This window comes from Ochlerotatus camptorhynchus, unplaced genomic scaffold (assembly GCF_037179485.1).
Source record: "Ochlerotatus camptorhynchus isolate MF236.1 unplaced genomic scaffold, CSIRO-AGI_Acam_v1.1 ptg000192l, whole genome shotgun sequence".
Lineage (NCBI taxonomy): Eukaryota > Metazoa > Arthropoda > Insecta > Diptera > Culicidae > Ochlerotatus > Ochlerotatus camptorhynchus.
In genome coordinates this window covers 3,384,654-3,403,755 of record NW_027040682.1, presented here as the reverse complement: position 1 = coordinate 3,403,755, position 19,102 = coordinate 3,384,654, and the positions used below count along the sequence as shown (strand labels likewise).

The following is a 19,102-nucleotide window of genomic DNA, read 5'->3' as shown; positions in this document are numbered from 1 at the left end:
TCCTGATCTGGCAGGCGATAATTGATTCAAGAAAATCCGATTTTTATTGAATACACCCTTTATGCTGATAAATATCCAAATATTAAAAGAGCATCGTGAATTTGCTATGATTTCATTCGTAAACGATCCATCCTTAAATTTATATACACCATCTCGGCATCTACGAAATAGAAATATATTTGCTACAAACCACCATCGTACGAATTATGTCAAATTTGGACCCTTGAACCAAATGATGGGCACATACAATAAGCACTGCGATAATATTGACTTAACAATGACAAAAAAGCAAATTAAAGCAATATTTTAATTCCTCGCGTAGTCGCGTAACGTCTGCTGGCAGGAGTTTTTTTTTTATTTGTTTTGAAGACATATTTTAATTTATATAACAAAGACAAAATTGTGAAAATAGCACTTAAGGTGTTTCGCTGTAAGATCCTTATTCTAGTTATCACTTCGAGTTTTTAAGTGCACCAATATCAGCATTCAGGACACGTACAACAATGAAACTGTTATTCAACGTTTGCTGCGCTGCAGCATACATAAAGTAGCAATTTCAGGTGCAATGAGGCACTAATTTCTGAGATTTGTGTTATTGAAAATTCGAAGTGGAAGTGCATGTATAGCCCTCGTAGCGGCCATTTGTGGACTCTACAGGGAATCACCTTAAGGCAATTATTGTAAAATGGTCTACACTGATTGACGACAAACAGAATAAAACATAAAAGGTGGGAAAAGATAGAAATGGATGATTTGCTATACCTATATACCCTTTTCCATGACCTACATAATCTAGATGTAGATACTAAGTATCACTTTTTACTGTTAACTGTAACCTTATCATTCCCTTTTTTCACATTTGCTGAAGAGAACATTGATTCTTGATTCCATTCAAGGAAATGACTGTTTTCAACAATTTATCAAGTAGGCAAAACATTCTACGGATTTAAAGGCTATTTGCGTCCCTAAGTGAACCCTCCGTGCAAGATGTAGTAGTAGAGGTGGCACAGGACTAGCGGCGGTTGGCTAGTTATTTTCCGTTATTGTTCATGAAAATTACACTATTTTGTAATAAGAAATACGAAAAAAAAATAAATGTACGAACGGATTTGGACAGGTTTCGCCTTGTTTCATACGACCAGAGGGTGTATGCTGGTCACAATTCACAATTGCCTTACTAAATTGATTTCCTACGCAAGTGATCAATATTTGATGTGAATTTTGCGAATAAACACGGGGAGCATTTCTTACAGCAAAACTTGCCATACGACATGCTCATTTTCGTCAACAAACTAACACTAAGTGCACCTCACCCACCGTGTCCTATTCCTTTTATGAGTTCAGTCTAAACCTTTAATTTCTTATAATCGTCAAGGGCCACGCACAATGGATCCGATTGTGAGATCAGTTCCGGCAAATTTGACAGACTGCCTACCAGCATGGTGAAAATGATGCCAGGAACCGTATCAAACTCACCTTGCACTCCTTGGAGTTGGTCTGCCAGACGCGAACCGAGTGATCATTTGAGCAGGACGCCATCAGTGAACCGTCCACGTTGACCCGCACCATCCGGACCCATTCCCGGTGGCCGGTGAAGGTTTTGACGCAATACCCGGTGGCTACTTCCCACATTTTGATGGTTTTGTCCCGCGATGCCGACAGTAGATAATCACCGGCCGGTACAAACGACACGGACGAAACGTTGTGATCGTGTCCGTGCATGGTTTTGACGCATTCGAATGTCTGCTGGAAGTCCCACAGCTTGATCGACAGGTCCGAACTGCAGGAGGCTGTTGTTGGAGGGAAAATAAAGATTTAATAAACGTCTCAACGAAGTAGTTCAGCATAGCGAAATACCAACCTAACAGTTTTCCTTGTGAATCAAATGCCAGATCCTGAACGGAATCTGTGTGACCTTTCAGCGTCCGCTCGTATTCGCCCGTTTCAAAATCCCAGATTTTGATCGTGGCATCTTCGGACGCCGAAGCCATCATACTGAAAACGGGATGGAACACCACCCGTGTGACTGTTGCTCGGTGCCCAGCGAGTGCGAATTTCTCCGGTGGCCGCGGTATCCAATCGGTGGGCGTACGTTTGGCCTTTGTAGGTGCACCCTCGATGGCTTCCTTCTCGGCTTCGGACAATTTTGCCTCCAGCTCCATTACTTTCTTCTGTAGCCGTATCACTGAGGTCCACTTCTTCTCCAGCAGTCCACCGTACTTCCGTTCGATCTCGTTCGGCATATCTGCCTCTTTTCTGAAAGCCTCCAGCGCGTCTGTGTATCCATTGCTTCCTAGGTAGTCGGCAATCGCTTGGTTACTGGAAGGAAGGAAGAAAAACGAGTGGTCATTTAGCATGCTTTTTTTAAAGGTCTACGTTGATAGTGACTATTCTAGAGGGTCGAATGATATATTACACCTGTGCAGATTTTTTACCCGTGGCTATTTAGCGGAAAGATGTAGGATTTGTTTGTCGCGTTCGTACCGACGAACCAGGTCATTTAGATTTGCTGACGTTGTTATGATTTTTTAACGACTGTATAATTAAGATTCCTTCAGCTTTACTCCCCTAGCACTTAATCACAATGCCTAAACGTACGGACGGACAGCACACACGCACACTTGAGGGTACCAATACCAGACACATGTCCATTCATCGTGGTCGTGTCGAACAAGCGGAGGACAATAAGGCAAAATTTGTCTTGTGGATAATAAACCTTAACCGTAACCTTGCCCGAGAACTACCGCGTAAACTGTGCGAAAAGTGAATCGAGTGGGAAAACTGCCGGGTGGTGTGGCGTTGATTTTTCGTGTTCTCACTCCGTGGTGTGAGAAAAAACAACTTAATCAATTTAAATGCACCTAATTCTAGGAATATTAGAGTCGGACCCCAAGTCAGATTTGGGTGGTTCTGTTCACACAGTTTCTAAGGTTGACATATTGCATCAATCTAAAGTGCATGGTTTGAGATAATTAAGTCATTCTAATTAGCGCTGTTTTCAAAGGCTGCGTCGCATTCGTGATGGTGCAACGCGAAAGATAGTGGATACTGCGTGCAGTTGGTGCGGAATTTTGTAATCGTTTATCACTGCTGCTCCGGCTACCTGGCAACCGTTGTTATTGGTTGACCGAACCGGCTGTTGAGGTTATTCGATCAAAACTGATCAAAGACTTTTTAATTAGTGAATGTCTGATCGGCATAAGCAATCATAGTTTGCATATGGGCATGCAGTTGATGCTAATTTTAAAAGTTGACTGCCAAGATCGATAAACTTGTAGGATGCATGGAATTACAAATCGGAAATTCTAGCCAGTTTATTGGGATGATTGCACGGTGTAGACGGGGCCGGATATTAATAGCGAATTGAATCTAGGATCCTCAGTACTTGTTTAAATAAAATGATATTTGAAAATAGTGATTTTTCTAAAAAAATATTTAGAATAAACTTAAAAAAAAAAAAAACTATCAAAATTACCCCGTTTTACGGCATCTAGTTTTCAGGTTAATTTATGAAGAATTCCATGATAATTCAGAGCAGACGCCCAAGTTAATTCTGAAATTCCTATCATACATTTTTTAAACAAAATTGCATGGTTATTTTGATGTCGAATTGAAATCAAAAATAAAACTCCGGAAAAGTTTAGTTGCGTTTCAAATATTTTTTACGCAACTTTTGAAACCTCATGCACTTTACATCGGAAATTGGAATAGGACGAACAATAAATTTGAAATATTGCCGAGTGATTAAATTCTAAAAAATAAGATGGGAAACTGATGAAATTTATTTAGTAAAAAATAGAAAACCGCTCTGTAGAGTTTATTTATTTTTCCCAGTTACTTTTCAAATTTTCGGTTTTCCCTGATTTTCACAGTTTGCTGGCTTTCGTTAAAATAGTCTTTAAAATTAAAGTCAAAGTTTTACCAAACGTTCAACTATTGAGATTTCGGTAAAAAATTACCGAACACGACCATTTTTAATTTCCTTTCTCAGAATTCCTTTGGAATTATGCCCTAACAATTCTTAAACCCGATTTTTAACGGATTTACCTTCGAACTTTCTGTATAATTCACTTGAAATTATCTTTCTTATCTCAGAATTCAATACCCCTCGGAATTTCTTCGGAGTTATCATAACACTCTTCTCAGAATGTTCATTAGAAATGGACCTGTAATCCTCTATATAATACTCATGGAATTTCCCATAGAACCACCTAAAAGTTCTTCTTTGAACTGACTTCACGTTCTAGTCAAAACACTCTAAGAGTTCTTCCAAAAACCCCTTTGGAATTTTTATCTGACATAAAGTCTGGAACGCGCAAAAATTGGTCAACTTCAAATTGGTGTATTGCTGTTAAAATGCATAACAAAAAACCAGCATTTGGAAGTTGAGTGTATATACAATGGTTGATATGATGAGTTTTCACCGTTTGCTCTACAGTTTTCAAAATGACGTCCAAGCAAGAGGAGCAGCGTGTCAAATTTTTGCTCGCGCAGCAAGAGAATCCGACGTTCTCACACGAAACTTATGTGAAGGCGGATTTCAAGCAGCTTCCGGGACAGGAGTTTTATACCGCATCAGGAAGAGGCAAGGTGGCTGAAAATTTAAAAGCCATCAATCTATCGAAGTTCCCGAAAAATATCCCGTCTGGTAGGCCATATGCACGTGTGGTCTAAAAAGCAGAACTCCGCCCTATCGAACGGTATTGGACCTTGGTCAAACGGAATCTAAAAAAAAAACTAATAAATCCATGGAAAACGAGCATCAGTTTAAATCTAACTGGCGTTCGGCGGCGAATAAGGTCGATGAGACCACTGTGCAAAATTTAATGGAAGGGGTTAAGTGGAAGACATGGCAGTCCGGATTTGGCAAACCAAAAGAATAAACGAACATTTTGACGTAGGACTACGTCTGTGATTTCTATATAGGGGTAGGGTAAACGCTCCTATAGTTGCGGTACGTTAGAAGCGTTAGGTTCCTATTGTTGTGTATTGAGTCTACATACACAACAATAGGAACCTAACGCTTCTAACGTACCGCAACTATAGCAGCGTTTCCCCTACACTTTGTGAAAACCGAAAATGGAACATGTAACGAAATTATGAAAGATTTTGAACGTTAATAGCTCAGTTGCCCCTGGAACAATTTCAATAATTTTATCACCATTCGATCAGAATTTCCGACTGTTGATTTTCAACAAGAAACTATTGAAAAAGTTGTAAATGTCAAGCATTGTCCAAAAGCGTCGAAATAGCTAACAAATCCACCCATTACGTAATGCCTATGTTGCTTTCTCAACACAGTCATCAGAGAATCGTTTCTAGACGAAACATGTCAATGTTGTTGACAAGCTTTAGCTGGTCACTTATTTTCTACGGCCTTCCAACCTGTCGCAGACATCAGTTTAACCCCTGTTCAGCAGCAGACGGGCCGGGACTCTTGCGAGTGCCCAATCATTGAACCGAAAGATATGGGATTGTCCGGTTCGATTTGCTGATCCAGCTACCTGTACTGCCATCGGCCCTTTTCAAGGCCACCAAGATTTTCCAAAGAGTTAAATTTCTGAACATGTCCCAACTAAAATTCACATCAAAAGGTTCTTTTCAGGGCAATCCTAGCCATACTAAAGAGTATAAACAGAGAGAACCCCGCTCAAATCCCTATTCCTTCACAAAACCCAAGCTCCAACTGCAGTTAACAAATAACATTTATTATATAAGACCACGTAGTCTTACATCACCATTGCGTACAACCCCATAGGGCTGTCCCTTGTAGTTTTTCCTTTAAAAATATGAATTAAACTACCAAAAGAAAAATAAGAAGATTTTTTTGATATGAATTTTGACTGAAAGAAACGATTTTTTTGTCGACTAATTTTTGCGCGTTCCAGTCTTTACCTAGTTGTTATCTCTAGAATTCATTCTAAAATCTCTAAAACTCTCCAATTAGCTCTTGAAAGTGATTGTCAGGGCTGGTAGCGATCAATGCTGTCAAAAATAGTGATTTTAGTGACCATGTTGAAGAAATATTGGTCACTTATTCTCATAAACACTTAAAGATGTACGATAGGAACCTTGAAAGCGAAAAATTCAATAGAAAGTTTATGACCAAACCTTCAAGTGTCTACTGCCTGGAAAAACCTGAAATACTGGGAGTTCTCAGTTTGCTTCTCCTGAAAATACCTGGAAGTCTCAAGGAATTTAAAATATTTTTTTGCTAAGGATATTCCAAAGAAAAGAATGAATTATAAATAAAAACATTCAATATTCCTAGTTATTTTCATTCACACATTTGAAATCGGAGCATAAGTCCTCGTAATGTTTTATTGAATACTAAGGGTCACCCCCAGGGATGTTAAAAGGAGGATTACAGTTAAGTCTGAGAATAACTCTAGGAGATCTTCAAAGAAATTCGGAAAATAACTCCAGGAGAGACTGCCAAACAAATTAAGGGGAGAAAATCTAAGGAATTTGTGAGGAGAAATGAAAATGAATTGAAGGCTTTCAATGTGAGCAGAATTCCAAGGGAAGGAGTGTGATTAAAAAAGAAATCTGAAGTGAATTCAATGAAAATTCTGAGAATCTTTCCATAGTATTTCTTACTGAGGTTCTCCAAGGAAAATTAAAAGATTCGGAGGATAGTTGCGATAAGCATTCTAACTATATTCTTGTGATATTTTTTAGAGAATTCAGAGAAGCGTTCCAAGTGAATTTCTAAAATAATTTCATAAGAGTTTCGGGAGAATACGAGCGAATGATGAGGAGAACTCCAAGTGAATTTGCATGAGAAATCTCGGTTGAATATGCAATCAACTATTCTGAGGTCTTCAGAACAGCTTGAAAGTTCCCAAAATATTCATGAAGTTAATGAAACTGTCTTGAAGTTTTTTTTGTAGTGTGAGAAACTAGCCTGATGCTCGCAATACTTCTCATCATTGTTTTTAACTTCTCTAAACTTTCTCGGACTTCCTAAAGTTTCCACAATTTTCTTAACGATCATGAATCTTCTCTAAAGTTATTACAATTCACTACGCTCAGGATATCTGCTATTTCTTGAAGTTTTTTTTAGTATTTTAGCGAGATCAATATCTTTCTTGAAGTTCTCGAAACTTCAGTGTTTGCAGTACTGATGAAGCTTGTTGTACTAACATGAATTTAATTGAACTGTTTTAAAAATGTTAAGCTTCCGTGAAAACCCGACTTATGTGAAAACCTAAATAATTTTCTGAACAGGGAGCGACCCCAGCGTAATTGTTAGCATCCATACCTCTCACGCCAAAGTCACGAGTTCAAATCTCAGGAACTTGATTAAGCTCTCGCAACGAAACAATTAATATAGTTCTATGATTTTCACTGAAATTCTCAAGATTTGTCGATTTTCGAAACTTACAGCTTCTTCAATAGTCTAGAGTTTTTTTTTATGTATTTAAAACTGCCCAAAATATGTCTCAATTTCCTTAAAACTCTCTAGAGTTACCTAAATATCTAAGTATTTTGAATTGTTCAACAATTTTCCTTATGTTTTATAAAATTTATAAACGCTCACGAAACTATGCCTTAAATAACTAATTTTCCCTGGATAGTCCAGCCCTAAAGTTTTCTATGCTTACCTTAAGGGGAAGCTCACCGGCCCAAAAATAAAAAAAATATTTTCGGTACCTTTTTATTTTTCTAAAAATATTGGGAAAAATTATCAAAAATCCAAGAAAATCAGTTTCTTCTTTAGATTTTTGTCAAAAATTACATGCAAAAAAAAAAATTTCTATCCCATCATGAAAAAAAATTGGACTCTCAGAAAAACCAAAAAGTTGATGTTTTGTGGTTTTTTGAGTCCAACTTTATGCCATAATGACTTATAAAACATGTTTTTGCACGTGAATTTTCTTTAAAAAATTAGAAAAAATGTGATTTTTTTAGATTTTTGATACTTTTTTTCAATATTTTTAGAAAAATCAAAATGTAATTTTTTTTTCGGTTAATTAATGTTTAAGTTAATGGGATTTTTGTGATGTTATCTGATCGTCCTCAAAGTACTCGGAAGTTCACTGAATATAACGAAACAATCTAAACATATCTAAATTTATTAGAAGTTCTCTGGAATTTCTTGAAAATATCGGTGCTTGCTAAAAGAAGTTCGTTGATGTTCTCTAAGAGAACATTAACTTAGCAAAATTTTTGGAATTTTTTTTGGATCTTGAAATTTCTATGATATAACACCCTTGATATACTCTCACATTTTCCGGATGTCCATATTATTGTTATTGCGTTCCAGAAATTTTCTCTGAACAAACCGAAGTTTTCGGAAATTTTCTTGAAGCTTCTTTAAGGTTTCTGCAATTTCCTTGATTTTTTTTAACTGTCCTTTAATTCTATGATCTGTCTTGATGTTCTCGGAGCTTCCCTAAATACAATTCTCGTGAACACCTTTAAACTTCTCTGGAATTCTCTGGATTTCGGTGAAGTTCCTTAAAATATTTCTAAAGTTTTCATAAATTTTCTGAAGGCCTCTGTACTGAATCTCTCGGATCATCTTAAAGGGGGAAATACAAGTAAAATTTTTTTTGTCGATTTTTTATATTTTACTTTAATTTTTTTTAAATGCTACGAGCACGAGGAAGGAGTGATCTATGGCCCCGGTATCGCCGATTAACCGTAAGTTCCAGAAATCATGTTTTTACACAACCCAAAACTTTAAACGCGTTTTTCTCGAAACGGTGTTTTCTAAATTGGCGGGAAAGATAACTCAAAAAGTTCTCATCCAAATGACTTGAAACCTGGCGCATCTTAAAGGAAATAGATTTTTACTCTATGTAAACTACTGATATCACAAATTAACAATAAATAATTCCGAAAATCGTCGATTTTTTGACGTCTTACTTGTATTTCCCCCCTTAAGGGTTCTCTTAAGGGTTCTCAGTGTTCACTCGGCTGTCGACAGAAGCAGACCACTCTCAATGTGTGTCACGCGATCGCCTGTTTACTCGGCAGCAACCATTGTGTGGTCCTCCTCATTGTTCTTCATCAGCAGCTCTTTCAGTCGATGCGTCGTCGACTTTGGAAAGCAACCGTTTCGTTATGAATGTGTGAGTTCTGACCACGTTTTGCGTCCATTGCTACAATGGAAGCGCTCTGATCCCCGTTGGCGAATCTGCCATACAATGGAACCACTGGAAGCAGCTCCAGTTCTGATGGAGGAGGAGGCTTTTTGGATAGCGGAAGATAAAGTGTTTATTGTGCTGTACCTTTTGATTATAGTTTTAAGATGTATTGTATAGTGAACAAGAATCCCCGGCTCTGTAAAGTTAATTCGGTTGAGCCTTATCAAATAAATAAATTAATAATTAATTAATCTTAAGGGTTCTCGACTTTATTTCAGCACATCATGGAATTATCCTGATTTTTTCTAATCTCACACTCATAGATTTTCAAACAAATCCCTAAATGTAGGCCTATCCTACACACTGCAAGAAGAATTATCAATTTTGAAATAAATTCACGTTAAAAAAAAGTTTAGAATAGTGACTGATTACAAGAAAAAGTGACTTTAGTGACTTGCTTGAAAAAAGTGAACACGTCACTAAAAAGTCCCTAGTCCTGTCTTTAAATTTGGTCAAGGTACATAGATCTTATTTTTTCCATAGAAAGGACGAAGTACATTTTTTCCCGGTTTGTCATCGAAATTCACGGGTTTCTAACATTGAAAGGTTATAACTATACAATGTTGCTTCACTACCACCTCTTAGTCAATGCTTCAATCGATGTTTTCCCCATCAGTAAATTCAATAATAAATAATTCATGTCTGATGATCACATAAAATTCCACGGATGCAATCTAAACGTTGCTTCATCTAATGGACGCTGCGACCTACTAATTTCAATTATCCGTTCAAATTCTCCAATTTTAATTACATCCAACAAGCGAAGCATTATCGTATCGTTTTATCTGCAAGTGCTTGACCTTATTAGCTTTTTCCACCTTCCTACATACCGGGTGGTGGCAAATCGATATTTGCCTTGGAAGGAAATAAAAACTAAAGCAATTTTCACGCCACACCACTACCAACCGACCCAGGGGCAGGGGGAAGAGCGGGAAGAGCGGGCAGTGGGGGAGGTGACCTTTAGATTGGCAACCAATTCCAACTACAGCCCACTTTCAGTTTCAATGTTTTCAGCATCATTTACAAGATCGGGCTCTCTCAGGTGTGCGCAGGCTTCGTGAAAAACCCGTTTTCCTCAGCAGCAGTATACTACGTTCGCGCTCGTCTAAATCCTAAAATAAAGAACGTGAAAAGTGCTAACCGTTTATACTCTACCGTCGTCATCGTCGTCGTCGTCAAAAAAGTTGCGAAATTTTTCTGCCAGTTACTAACTGGTTAATAGTCAGCGCAGAACTAGCATGCCCTCTCAAGTGCACCATCGTCGTCTTCGTCGTCGTTCTACTCTATCGATTGATCTAGTCACAAGCTCTCTAGGTTAGGTTTTAATGGCAAAGTGGTCCTAATAAATTCCCACTCGTGCACTCACTCGGCTCTGCGCCGCTCGCACTTGCGACCGGTTCCGTGGATTCCATAACCATCCAAGGTCAGCGTGGAAACGTAGTTCAACGATCTGCTACTGTAAACGTTTGCTGCAATATAACCGTTCTTAGCCATAGGTTCGTACGCTTCGGGCACACGAATGATCTTCCAAATTGGTACTGGGGATAGATAGTGTCGGCAGAGATAAGACAGACTGCACTTGAGAGATTGCAATCGAATCTCGCGGTGGCTCGCTGGCATCTGAGGCCCTACTGAACTAGAGACGGAACATTTTCCAGCATGACTCGACGCGTGGGGTAGATCGTATGGCGGAACTAGAAGTCAAGTAGGTAGCAGCGATATTATTGTTTTGTTACTTTTGTTATGAGGGCTTTTCGTTGATTTACGAGAGCGATTTCGAACTGATTGGCAGTTATATGATCGGAGCATGGGATCAACAGGGTTGAATTATTTTCGATATAAGGTTGGAAGCATTCATTGGATATCTAAACAGTAATATAGGCACTCAAGAATGATAAGTTGAACCCTGTTCAAAACAGAACTGCTTCGCCTCAAGCGCTCTTCCCAGCGCAGCAGCAGAGAGATCACTAAAGGTTGATAATTAATATTTTATATCGCACCCCTTTGGCCGAGTGACGTGGTCTACAATTCACACCAAAGCCGAGCGAAACCGTACCTCCCCGTGGTTTCTTCTGTAGGTCATACGCTAGAGAACACGCTCCGGTTATAAGTCCTATGTGCTTTGCGTATTACTCATACCCAAAACTTGCCTACCCATACCCACTTCTACATGAGCTGCTGATAATCGAAGGCGATCATCGATGCTGTAATTTGCGGTCGTTAACATCGCGTGGATTTTTATTGACTGCGAATCAGTATAAACTGAGACCCCTCCTCCGGCCGGTCACCCGTCCGAGCACAAAGGTAGTCAGCATGTTTCGGTATTTTATGCTTTCGTTTTGCACTTTTGCTCCTATCTTTCTTTTTTACGCAACCTTTCGATTTCCTCGTGTGCACCACACAATGTCCATCTGTTGTTTTGCGTGGATTTCTTCAGGACGGACAATTGGACCACCTCGCTGAGGGCCGTTCGAAGTGAGCCGTGCATCATAAACAAAACCGCAAGGGATTTCCGGCTGCCTATGCATTCTCGTATTGGTAGACATTTTTTCGTAGAATGCAGAAGCTCGCTCAAGGACCTGATCTTGATTTGAAACGGAAACGAAATTATGCAACCAGAGTGTCCTTTAAAAGTTCACTGAATCGAAATGAATTCTGCGTGATGACCGTCTCCTTCGGTTAAAACGATAGTTTCCACGTCACTAGTTTTAATTACCTATTTTAAACGGTTTTGTTAGTGCCCCAATCCTTCAGCTGTGACGGATTCTAATTTCGTCTCTGTCGTCGTTGTTATGAGTTTCTTTCGGTAGGGACACCCCATGAGTCAAACAGAACTAATTTCCTGTGTTTGGCTTGATGCTAAGTTACGGCTAACGAACGCGAAAGATATAAACTGCTAATTCAAGGTACACGGTGTGCGGTGATTGAAGCCGTGGCACGTGCAGAGAACTAGGATCAATTTTTATCTAACGGCCACTGCTACTGTCGATTACGATTTTCAATTAGTTTTTATTCTGCTCAGTGCATATCTTGAAGGATCTTTGGAAATAATTAAGGGTTGATTTATTAGTAATGAATTATATTAAAATTGGTAGCGCAGTCCACTGAATTATTGATGTATGGAATCTGGTATGTTTTATAATTTAGTTAATTTGTTCCAGTCAAACTACTGCTTAACCTTTGCGCGTCTAACCTCATTTTCTCACCCAACGACTTGTTTGAAATCCTTAATCAACCGGAATGAATATAGTATGAGGATATTTCGGTTTTGGTTATCGTGTGGGACTGAGATCGTTGCAAATAAAAGTGAAGTGAGATAAAGCCCGATTCAAAGTAAATTTGAACGCATTCAAGTGATCATAACTCAAGAATTAAACAACATACATGGTTGATCAAAACGTCAAACAAAAGGGTATTTATTTAGCTTTCAAACGATATGTAACAAGTTATTACATTTCACCGTTTCGAACGAACTGTCGCACTTTACTTGTGTTCGATGCCATCATGATCTGCACAGTCGCTGGTGACACTGTACCGGCGAACTTATTCCACTTTAAACGCATTTGTCACTTCTTTACCGCATCCTCGAAGTTTTCGCTTGACAATTGTCCAATATTTTTCGATCGGTCTGTACTCAGGGCAATTCGGAGGATTAATCTCTTTGGCGACGAAAATAACATTGTTTGCAGCATACCATTCTAGTACCTTTTTGCAGTAGTGGCAGCTGGCTAGATCCGGCCAAAACATAACGTTGGTCTTGTATTGCCGAATGAAGGGTAAAATACGCTTTTTCAGACACTCTTTAATGTAAACCTTCGACGTCATTGTGTGAGATGTGATGAAAACCTTGGTTTTAAGGCCACAACTGCAGATTCCTTGCCAAATCATTAGTTTCCGAGCTAACTTATCAGCAATAAACAAATTTATACCTGGAAGGGACATCCCCACGACCAGTTGCCCGGTAAAATTTTCGTCCGGGGATTTGTTTATAATCCATTTTGACATATTTTTCCTCATCAATTAAAATACAGCCATCAAATTTCGTCAAAACTCGTTCGTATAGTAATCGTGCTCGCTTTTTGGCCACTAAATTTTGTTTCAGGGAGCGTTTCGGATGTTTACTGGCACAAAAAGACTTAAACCTATCCTTTTCTTGAAAGGATGTTACGCACGGTGGAAAAGTTGGAATCGTATTTCTTTGCCAAATCACGTATGGAGACAACTTTTTCATCAGCTCTTCGTCCTTAGTGCCACTTTTATGATAGATGCACTGTGCTCTATCCACACTCAGAGTATCCTTGTAACGTTTGATTACAAGACTCACCGTTGACTTTGGGAATTTTAAGACTTTTGCTATTTTTGAGGCAGACCAAGAAGGGTTCTCTAGAATTTGTGCACAATTAATTTTCTTTTTTCAAGTTCCATGATCCGTAGTTTCGGAATGCGTCGATAAATCGAGAAAAACTTTTCACCAGTTTCGTCGTCAATGAAACATCAACAAATCCCTGTCAAACGTTTTTTGTTCCAACCACCAGTGGTTTATTAAACCGTGCATCCAGATTTACTTTGAATCGAGCTTTAGAAGAAAATTAAACATAATTATTGTACGGCAATTAGAGGCTGATGTGTAATAAGAGCTTTTGGAGATAAATGTTGTGTTATTAGATAGAATTTAATGTAGCTTAGAATCGGTAAATTTCGAGGAGCGTATTTCCAGCTTCTGCATTTCTAAACCCAAGAAATGCAATGGTGGAGCGGTTTCAATTCATAGTTCATAAATCAGCATCATTGGACATCTATCATGGAATTATTTGCCATATGAGTCACGAAAATGGAGGTGAAAAAAGTGGTAGCATCTTTTCGTCGTGGAACTTTATTCGAGTCGTTTGCAGCCATTTCTGAACCAAGTGAGTGCAGAGGTGGTGCAGTTTGAATTCAAAATGTGTGAAGCCACCCCCCATTGGGCATTGATTATGGCTGGATTTGGTGAGTTTGTTCCAGTTGGGAGACATGCTTATTTTTTTTTCTTTAATTAAGAGATTTTTAGCCATAGGCTAGTTCATCTCTTAGAGACATGCTTATAAATTTGTTATCACTGATCTTGATTTTCGCGCGTCGTGTGCAGTTCGGTTGTTGCGATTAGATGCGTATGTTGAGTTTGGAATTTCGGAAAGGGTGTATGCTTGATTCAGTTTGAAAAACATTGTTAACTGCTTTCGGGGACGTCACTTCATTTGAATAGCTTTTTGTAAAGTCTATAGAGCATACCGTTTTTGCTTATTTAGATCATGGTTTTTTTTTTTCTCTGTGCGGAACATTTGATCTATTGTAGTATATCCAGTGTCCTTAGTTTAGTGCATGTCGTATTACTCCATCACTATTAAGAAATGATGAAATATTCGGTTTTGATACAGTTGTCATTCTTGCCTTCACATCGCAAGGAATCGATTCTAATTGAAAGGTCCCGCTATTTATACCATTCGGAGTGTTGGAACACCCTCCAAAGGCGCGCCCCTTTGACAGTCAAAATAGGATTCCTTAGCAACAAAAATAAGCAATGACACCGATAGTCTTAACCACTTCAAACTATGGAACAACGAATAGAAGTTTGGGAATCACATACATGAAGACTAACTAACTCATTTTTTACTTGTTTCAAGATCATCCTCTGAGTACAAAACCGAGTCTTAACACTATCAACAAGGCATAAAAAGTAACGAGGACTAAGATGTGTTCCTTTGATTACTAAAAAATCCTGTTCCCCTAGTTTGAAGCAGTCATGACTAGGAATCGGTGGTAGATCTTACATTCCGTAACGTACCACGAAAAGGTGATCAACCCACGTTACGGGGCAAAAAATATCATGGGTTAGAACCCATGCCTCGTTACATTACAGAGTTGATCTATTGTAGAAAATCTTGAATGATAGAACTCGGCGGAACGATTCGGAAAAGTAATACTTATGTTTAGAACAAAGTGACGTACGCTTGGGCCGGTTCGGAAGACATTGTTAACTGCTTTCGGGGATGTCGTTGATAAGGTCGCGTCATTTGCTTACCAGGCTTTAAAAGATCGCATCACTTTCCAATGTGAATCCAGATCTAATTCTCTTTTCCCACTAACAAAAAACGATGCAGAGGTTTACTCGGTCTCTAATAACAACGGTTGCCAAAATAACAATCCTTTCCATCCCCAATTACCGTAAGGACGTGGCCGGTGTCTTTATTGACCTCAAAAATAAGGATTCACCGGATTTTACACACAGAGAATGGATTGCTAATCCCAAGTCCCATTCATATGGTTCTTTGTGGAAATTTCGCTAAATCTGATTAATCACGGAGTAGCAACTACTGAAATATATGATCATCAATGCTCATACTCATGAATGCATATAGTATGAGAATACTCTCAGTAACTTAAGTTCCCGTTTTTCCTGGTTTATCACGGGTGCCCAGCATGTTTTTTTCCGGTTCCATATAAACAGCTTAATAAGGTTAGAAATCTCAAACAAGCTAGGCCATTTTATTTTAAATGCAAAAACCAAAGAAAAAATCCTTTTCTTCTCTAATGAGAAATAAAATATATTTTTTAGAATTTTAAAAAAATATTACGTTTCAAGATTGCAACAATATGTTGTATAATTTAGATAACTATTTGAAGTTTAAAGAAATTTTTGCATATTTTTAAAAATTTCAGAATTGTGAAATTTGTTTACGATATATATACACTATTTGAAGGGCACTAGACTACATTAATGGATTGAGCATAGAAATTAATTTATTATTTTCCTTTATTTAACATCGGTCTCTATTCCGCAATCTAGTGCCAATCACCGGAGGACATTGATTGCCATCCATTGTGCAGGAAGGCAGCTTCCACAGCTGCAAAGGATATCGCACCCATTCACAACACACATGGGCTGGGACCAACGGCTTTACTTCTCCGAAAGAAGACGTGATCAGAAAAATCCCACCGACCTCGGCTGGGATTAAACTCAGACCCATTGGGTTCCAGAAAATATTTTTGAAAATAATGAAATCTATTAAATAATATTTGATTTATCGCACTAACATTGTTTGAAGTAATGTGAGATTTTTTTTCAATATATTTAGGTAAAACCAGTTTTATTTTTAGCATTGCAAGATAGCACGCCGGTGATGCCTAGGTTCAATCCCAGTCGGCGCCGCCGGGATGTTCTGAGGCATATCATCTCTGATCACGCCTTCCTTCGGGGAAGTAAAGCTGTTGGTCCCCGGTTCATGAGTTGATGGGTCGATCGGTAGGGTCCAGGTGTGTGGAAACTGCCTTGGCGTCAGTAGCATTGATGCTCAGCACGGAAAACAAGATCGACGGAAAACAAATAAAAAAAAAGCAATGCAAGATATTTGACTTCAATAGTACAGTTTTAAAAGACCTCAGATTAAAAAAAAAACGCTTGAACTTTTTAGGATTAAAACACATTGAGAATTGTGGAGGAATTTTAGGGATAAATCAAAACTAAAGGTGAACCCTATGCTAGAGACTACGATGAGGATTTTGATTTGAATTCCATGGAGCTCTAAAGCAAAACAGAAGGAAATTCAGGTATGATTCTAAGGGACTTTGGAGGATGATTCAAAGAGAATTAACCCTACGGCCAAATTAATGACGACCGACGGCTGAAAATCTCTTAAATGTTGATCAATCAATTAATCAAAGAGCAATTCCGCGAAGAGCTGCAAAAATATGGAAGATAGTTTCAAAAGGATCTAATTCTTAATATAGTTTAAAAAAAACTCGCATTTCAAGCTTATTGCTTATCCCATATTGGCTCATTACCTGCTCTCAACGTATTGTTCTAGATGTATTTCCACAGCTATTAATTGGGACCTTTCCATTCCTGTACTATTTTTGTATTAGTATAATTGTGTGTCAAGTATAATCCTACTCTATGCTCTGAACCCAGCCACCTCCAGCATGGCCTTGCTTTGTAGTTGCACCTTTACCGAGGCTCCTCGGAGGATTCATAAAAAATTTTGAGAAGTTTCTGGGAGGGTTTGGCAGGAAACTCCGAGCAATCTGCAAGGGAACTCAATGTAGAGTTTCAAGAAAATTCCAAAAGATCCTCTCAAGGGCATTTTGAGAAGAACTTCAAGGAAATTCAGAGGTGATTTCCATGGAATTCTGAGGTGAAATGCAGGGAAATTAGGGAAGAATACTTTTCTAAATTATCAATGCCATGTCTAAGAGATTTCCGATGAATTATTATTAACAGAATTCGATTAAGGTTAAAAAATATCATAAGGATCCAATCAAATTTCCAGTTTTTCACGGTTGTTTTCGATTTCCGGTTAATTCCCAGTTATTCTTGCTTTTATGTTTAAGTGGCTACCATGTTCAAAGGCCGAGTGGGTCTTTGAACCGAATGATATATTAAACTTGGAAATTTATTTAGAAAACAAAGGGATCCACGGAATAACATTTGAATCTCGGACTGAGAAATTTGTTGAAGATTATATGAGAAAATTTCGAGATTTAGAGACTAGGCCAGTTTACTTGTCGAGATTTCAGACACCGAAAAATTTAAAATATAAAATGTGAAGTGATTGTCAAGATGTCAGATTTAAAAAAAAAATTATCGCTTGGACAAAATGTTCAGATGTTCAAGAGGTAATTCTTAAGGAATTCTTGACTGCCTTCCAAACCACAGCAGCGATTAGCGAAGAATTAACTCTTCCAAAAATTTCAAGCAAACGCTCGTGAACTTCATCGCATCATCCGGGAGAGAGAAACTTTTCGACGAGAATGATGGAACCTCATGGCTTCAGATAAAAGCAATTCAGTCTGGAAATTGTTTTATTTGTTAGAGATTTCATGAAAACGAAACTGCTTTTTCATAAATGGCCTATGGAAAATCATATTGCTATTATTCAATTTGATTCACAATCTTCGTTATTTCACGATATATTTGTATTGTAATTCCTTAATTCTCATCAATTCGTACATGAGCAGTAATAGAGATTTCGAAAATCATCAAATTATCTCGGTTGGAAGCAGTGATTAATTATCAAATAATTTGTTTTTTCCCTCAAATTATAAATTATTTGCAAAATCAACGTTTCTGGAAGGTGGTTTCGATCTTCCGAAGCACATTTCACATTTGACTTAATCTGCCAACCTAAAGCTTGGCCACAATATGAGAACAGTTTTGATCATTTTGGTAACTATTTCACTTTAATGATAAGGCAATTTCAGAGGATTTTGTAGAGTTTCATTTTCGATCAGTTTTTTTTGTTACAATGAATTTCTCAAGATTGGATGATATTTATGAATTCCTTTTCATCTTGATTGATGCTTTTTCTAGTGAAAGGCAAATGGCACAATATTGATATTTATTGATGCCAAAATAGATAAAATATGATTTTCAAATGGTTATCAATGCTTTTATCAAATAACCATTTTGAAACAAATCAATCATGAAGTGCTTCGAAAATATACCCTTCAAAACCTTTTCCAACCCCCAACAAGACAGATTCTACTCTTAATGAGGTTTTGGTGGATGTAATAAAGGCAAAGCTTTCTTGACCAGAGTCTATGAATGTTATTTTATAGTAGCCTTGTAGTACTTCATAAAACGTACTATGTTACTTGGGATTCCAGGATGATTCGGAAGAATGTTACAAGGGAATTTGGATAAGAATTCTAAAGGAATATAATTCTCAGAATAGATCCAAAGAAATTCTAAGAGATTCTCTCAAGGCAATTTTGAGAAGAATTTCAAGAGAATTCTGAGAAACAATCTCATGGAATTCTGATGTGAACTCCACGGTAATTTCGGGACAATACTTTGGGAGAATTATAAGAGCAGGAGAATCTTGAGATAATTCTGTTAAGAAATTCAAGAAACTTCTGAAATAATCTTTAATGGAATTATGAGGAGAATTCCGAGGTAAGGAATGAAGAAGTTT

The 19,102-nt window shown here is 38.0% G+C and overlaps 1 protein-coding gene across 3 annotated transcripts in view; it reads right to left on the bottom strand.

Moving 5' to 3' along the window:
- The window catches only part of Lis-1 (LisH and WD40 domain-containing Lis-1), a 214,378-nt gene that overhangs the window by 19,304 nt on the left and 175,972 nt on the right, over nt 1-19,102 (bottom strand). For all 3 annotated transcript variants that reach the window (XM_065223426.1, XM_065223427.1, XM_065223428.1), the window contains exons 3-4: nt 1,862-2,319; nt 1,477-1,790 (exon numbers count right to left, since the gene is read on the bottom strand). In XM_065223426.1, coding sequence (XP_065079498.1) covers nt 1,477-1,790; nt 1,862-2,319 — 772 coding nt within the window. The remainder of the gene's footprint in view (nt 1-1,476; nt 1,791-1,861; nt 2,320-19,102) is intronic.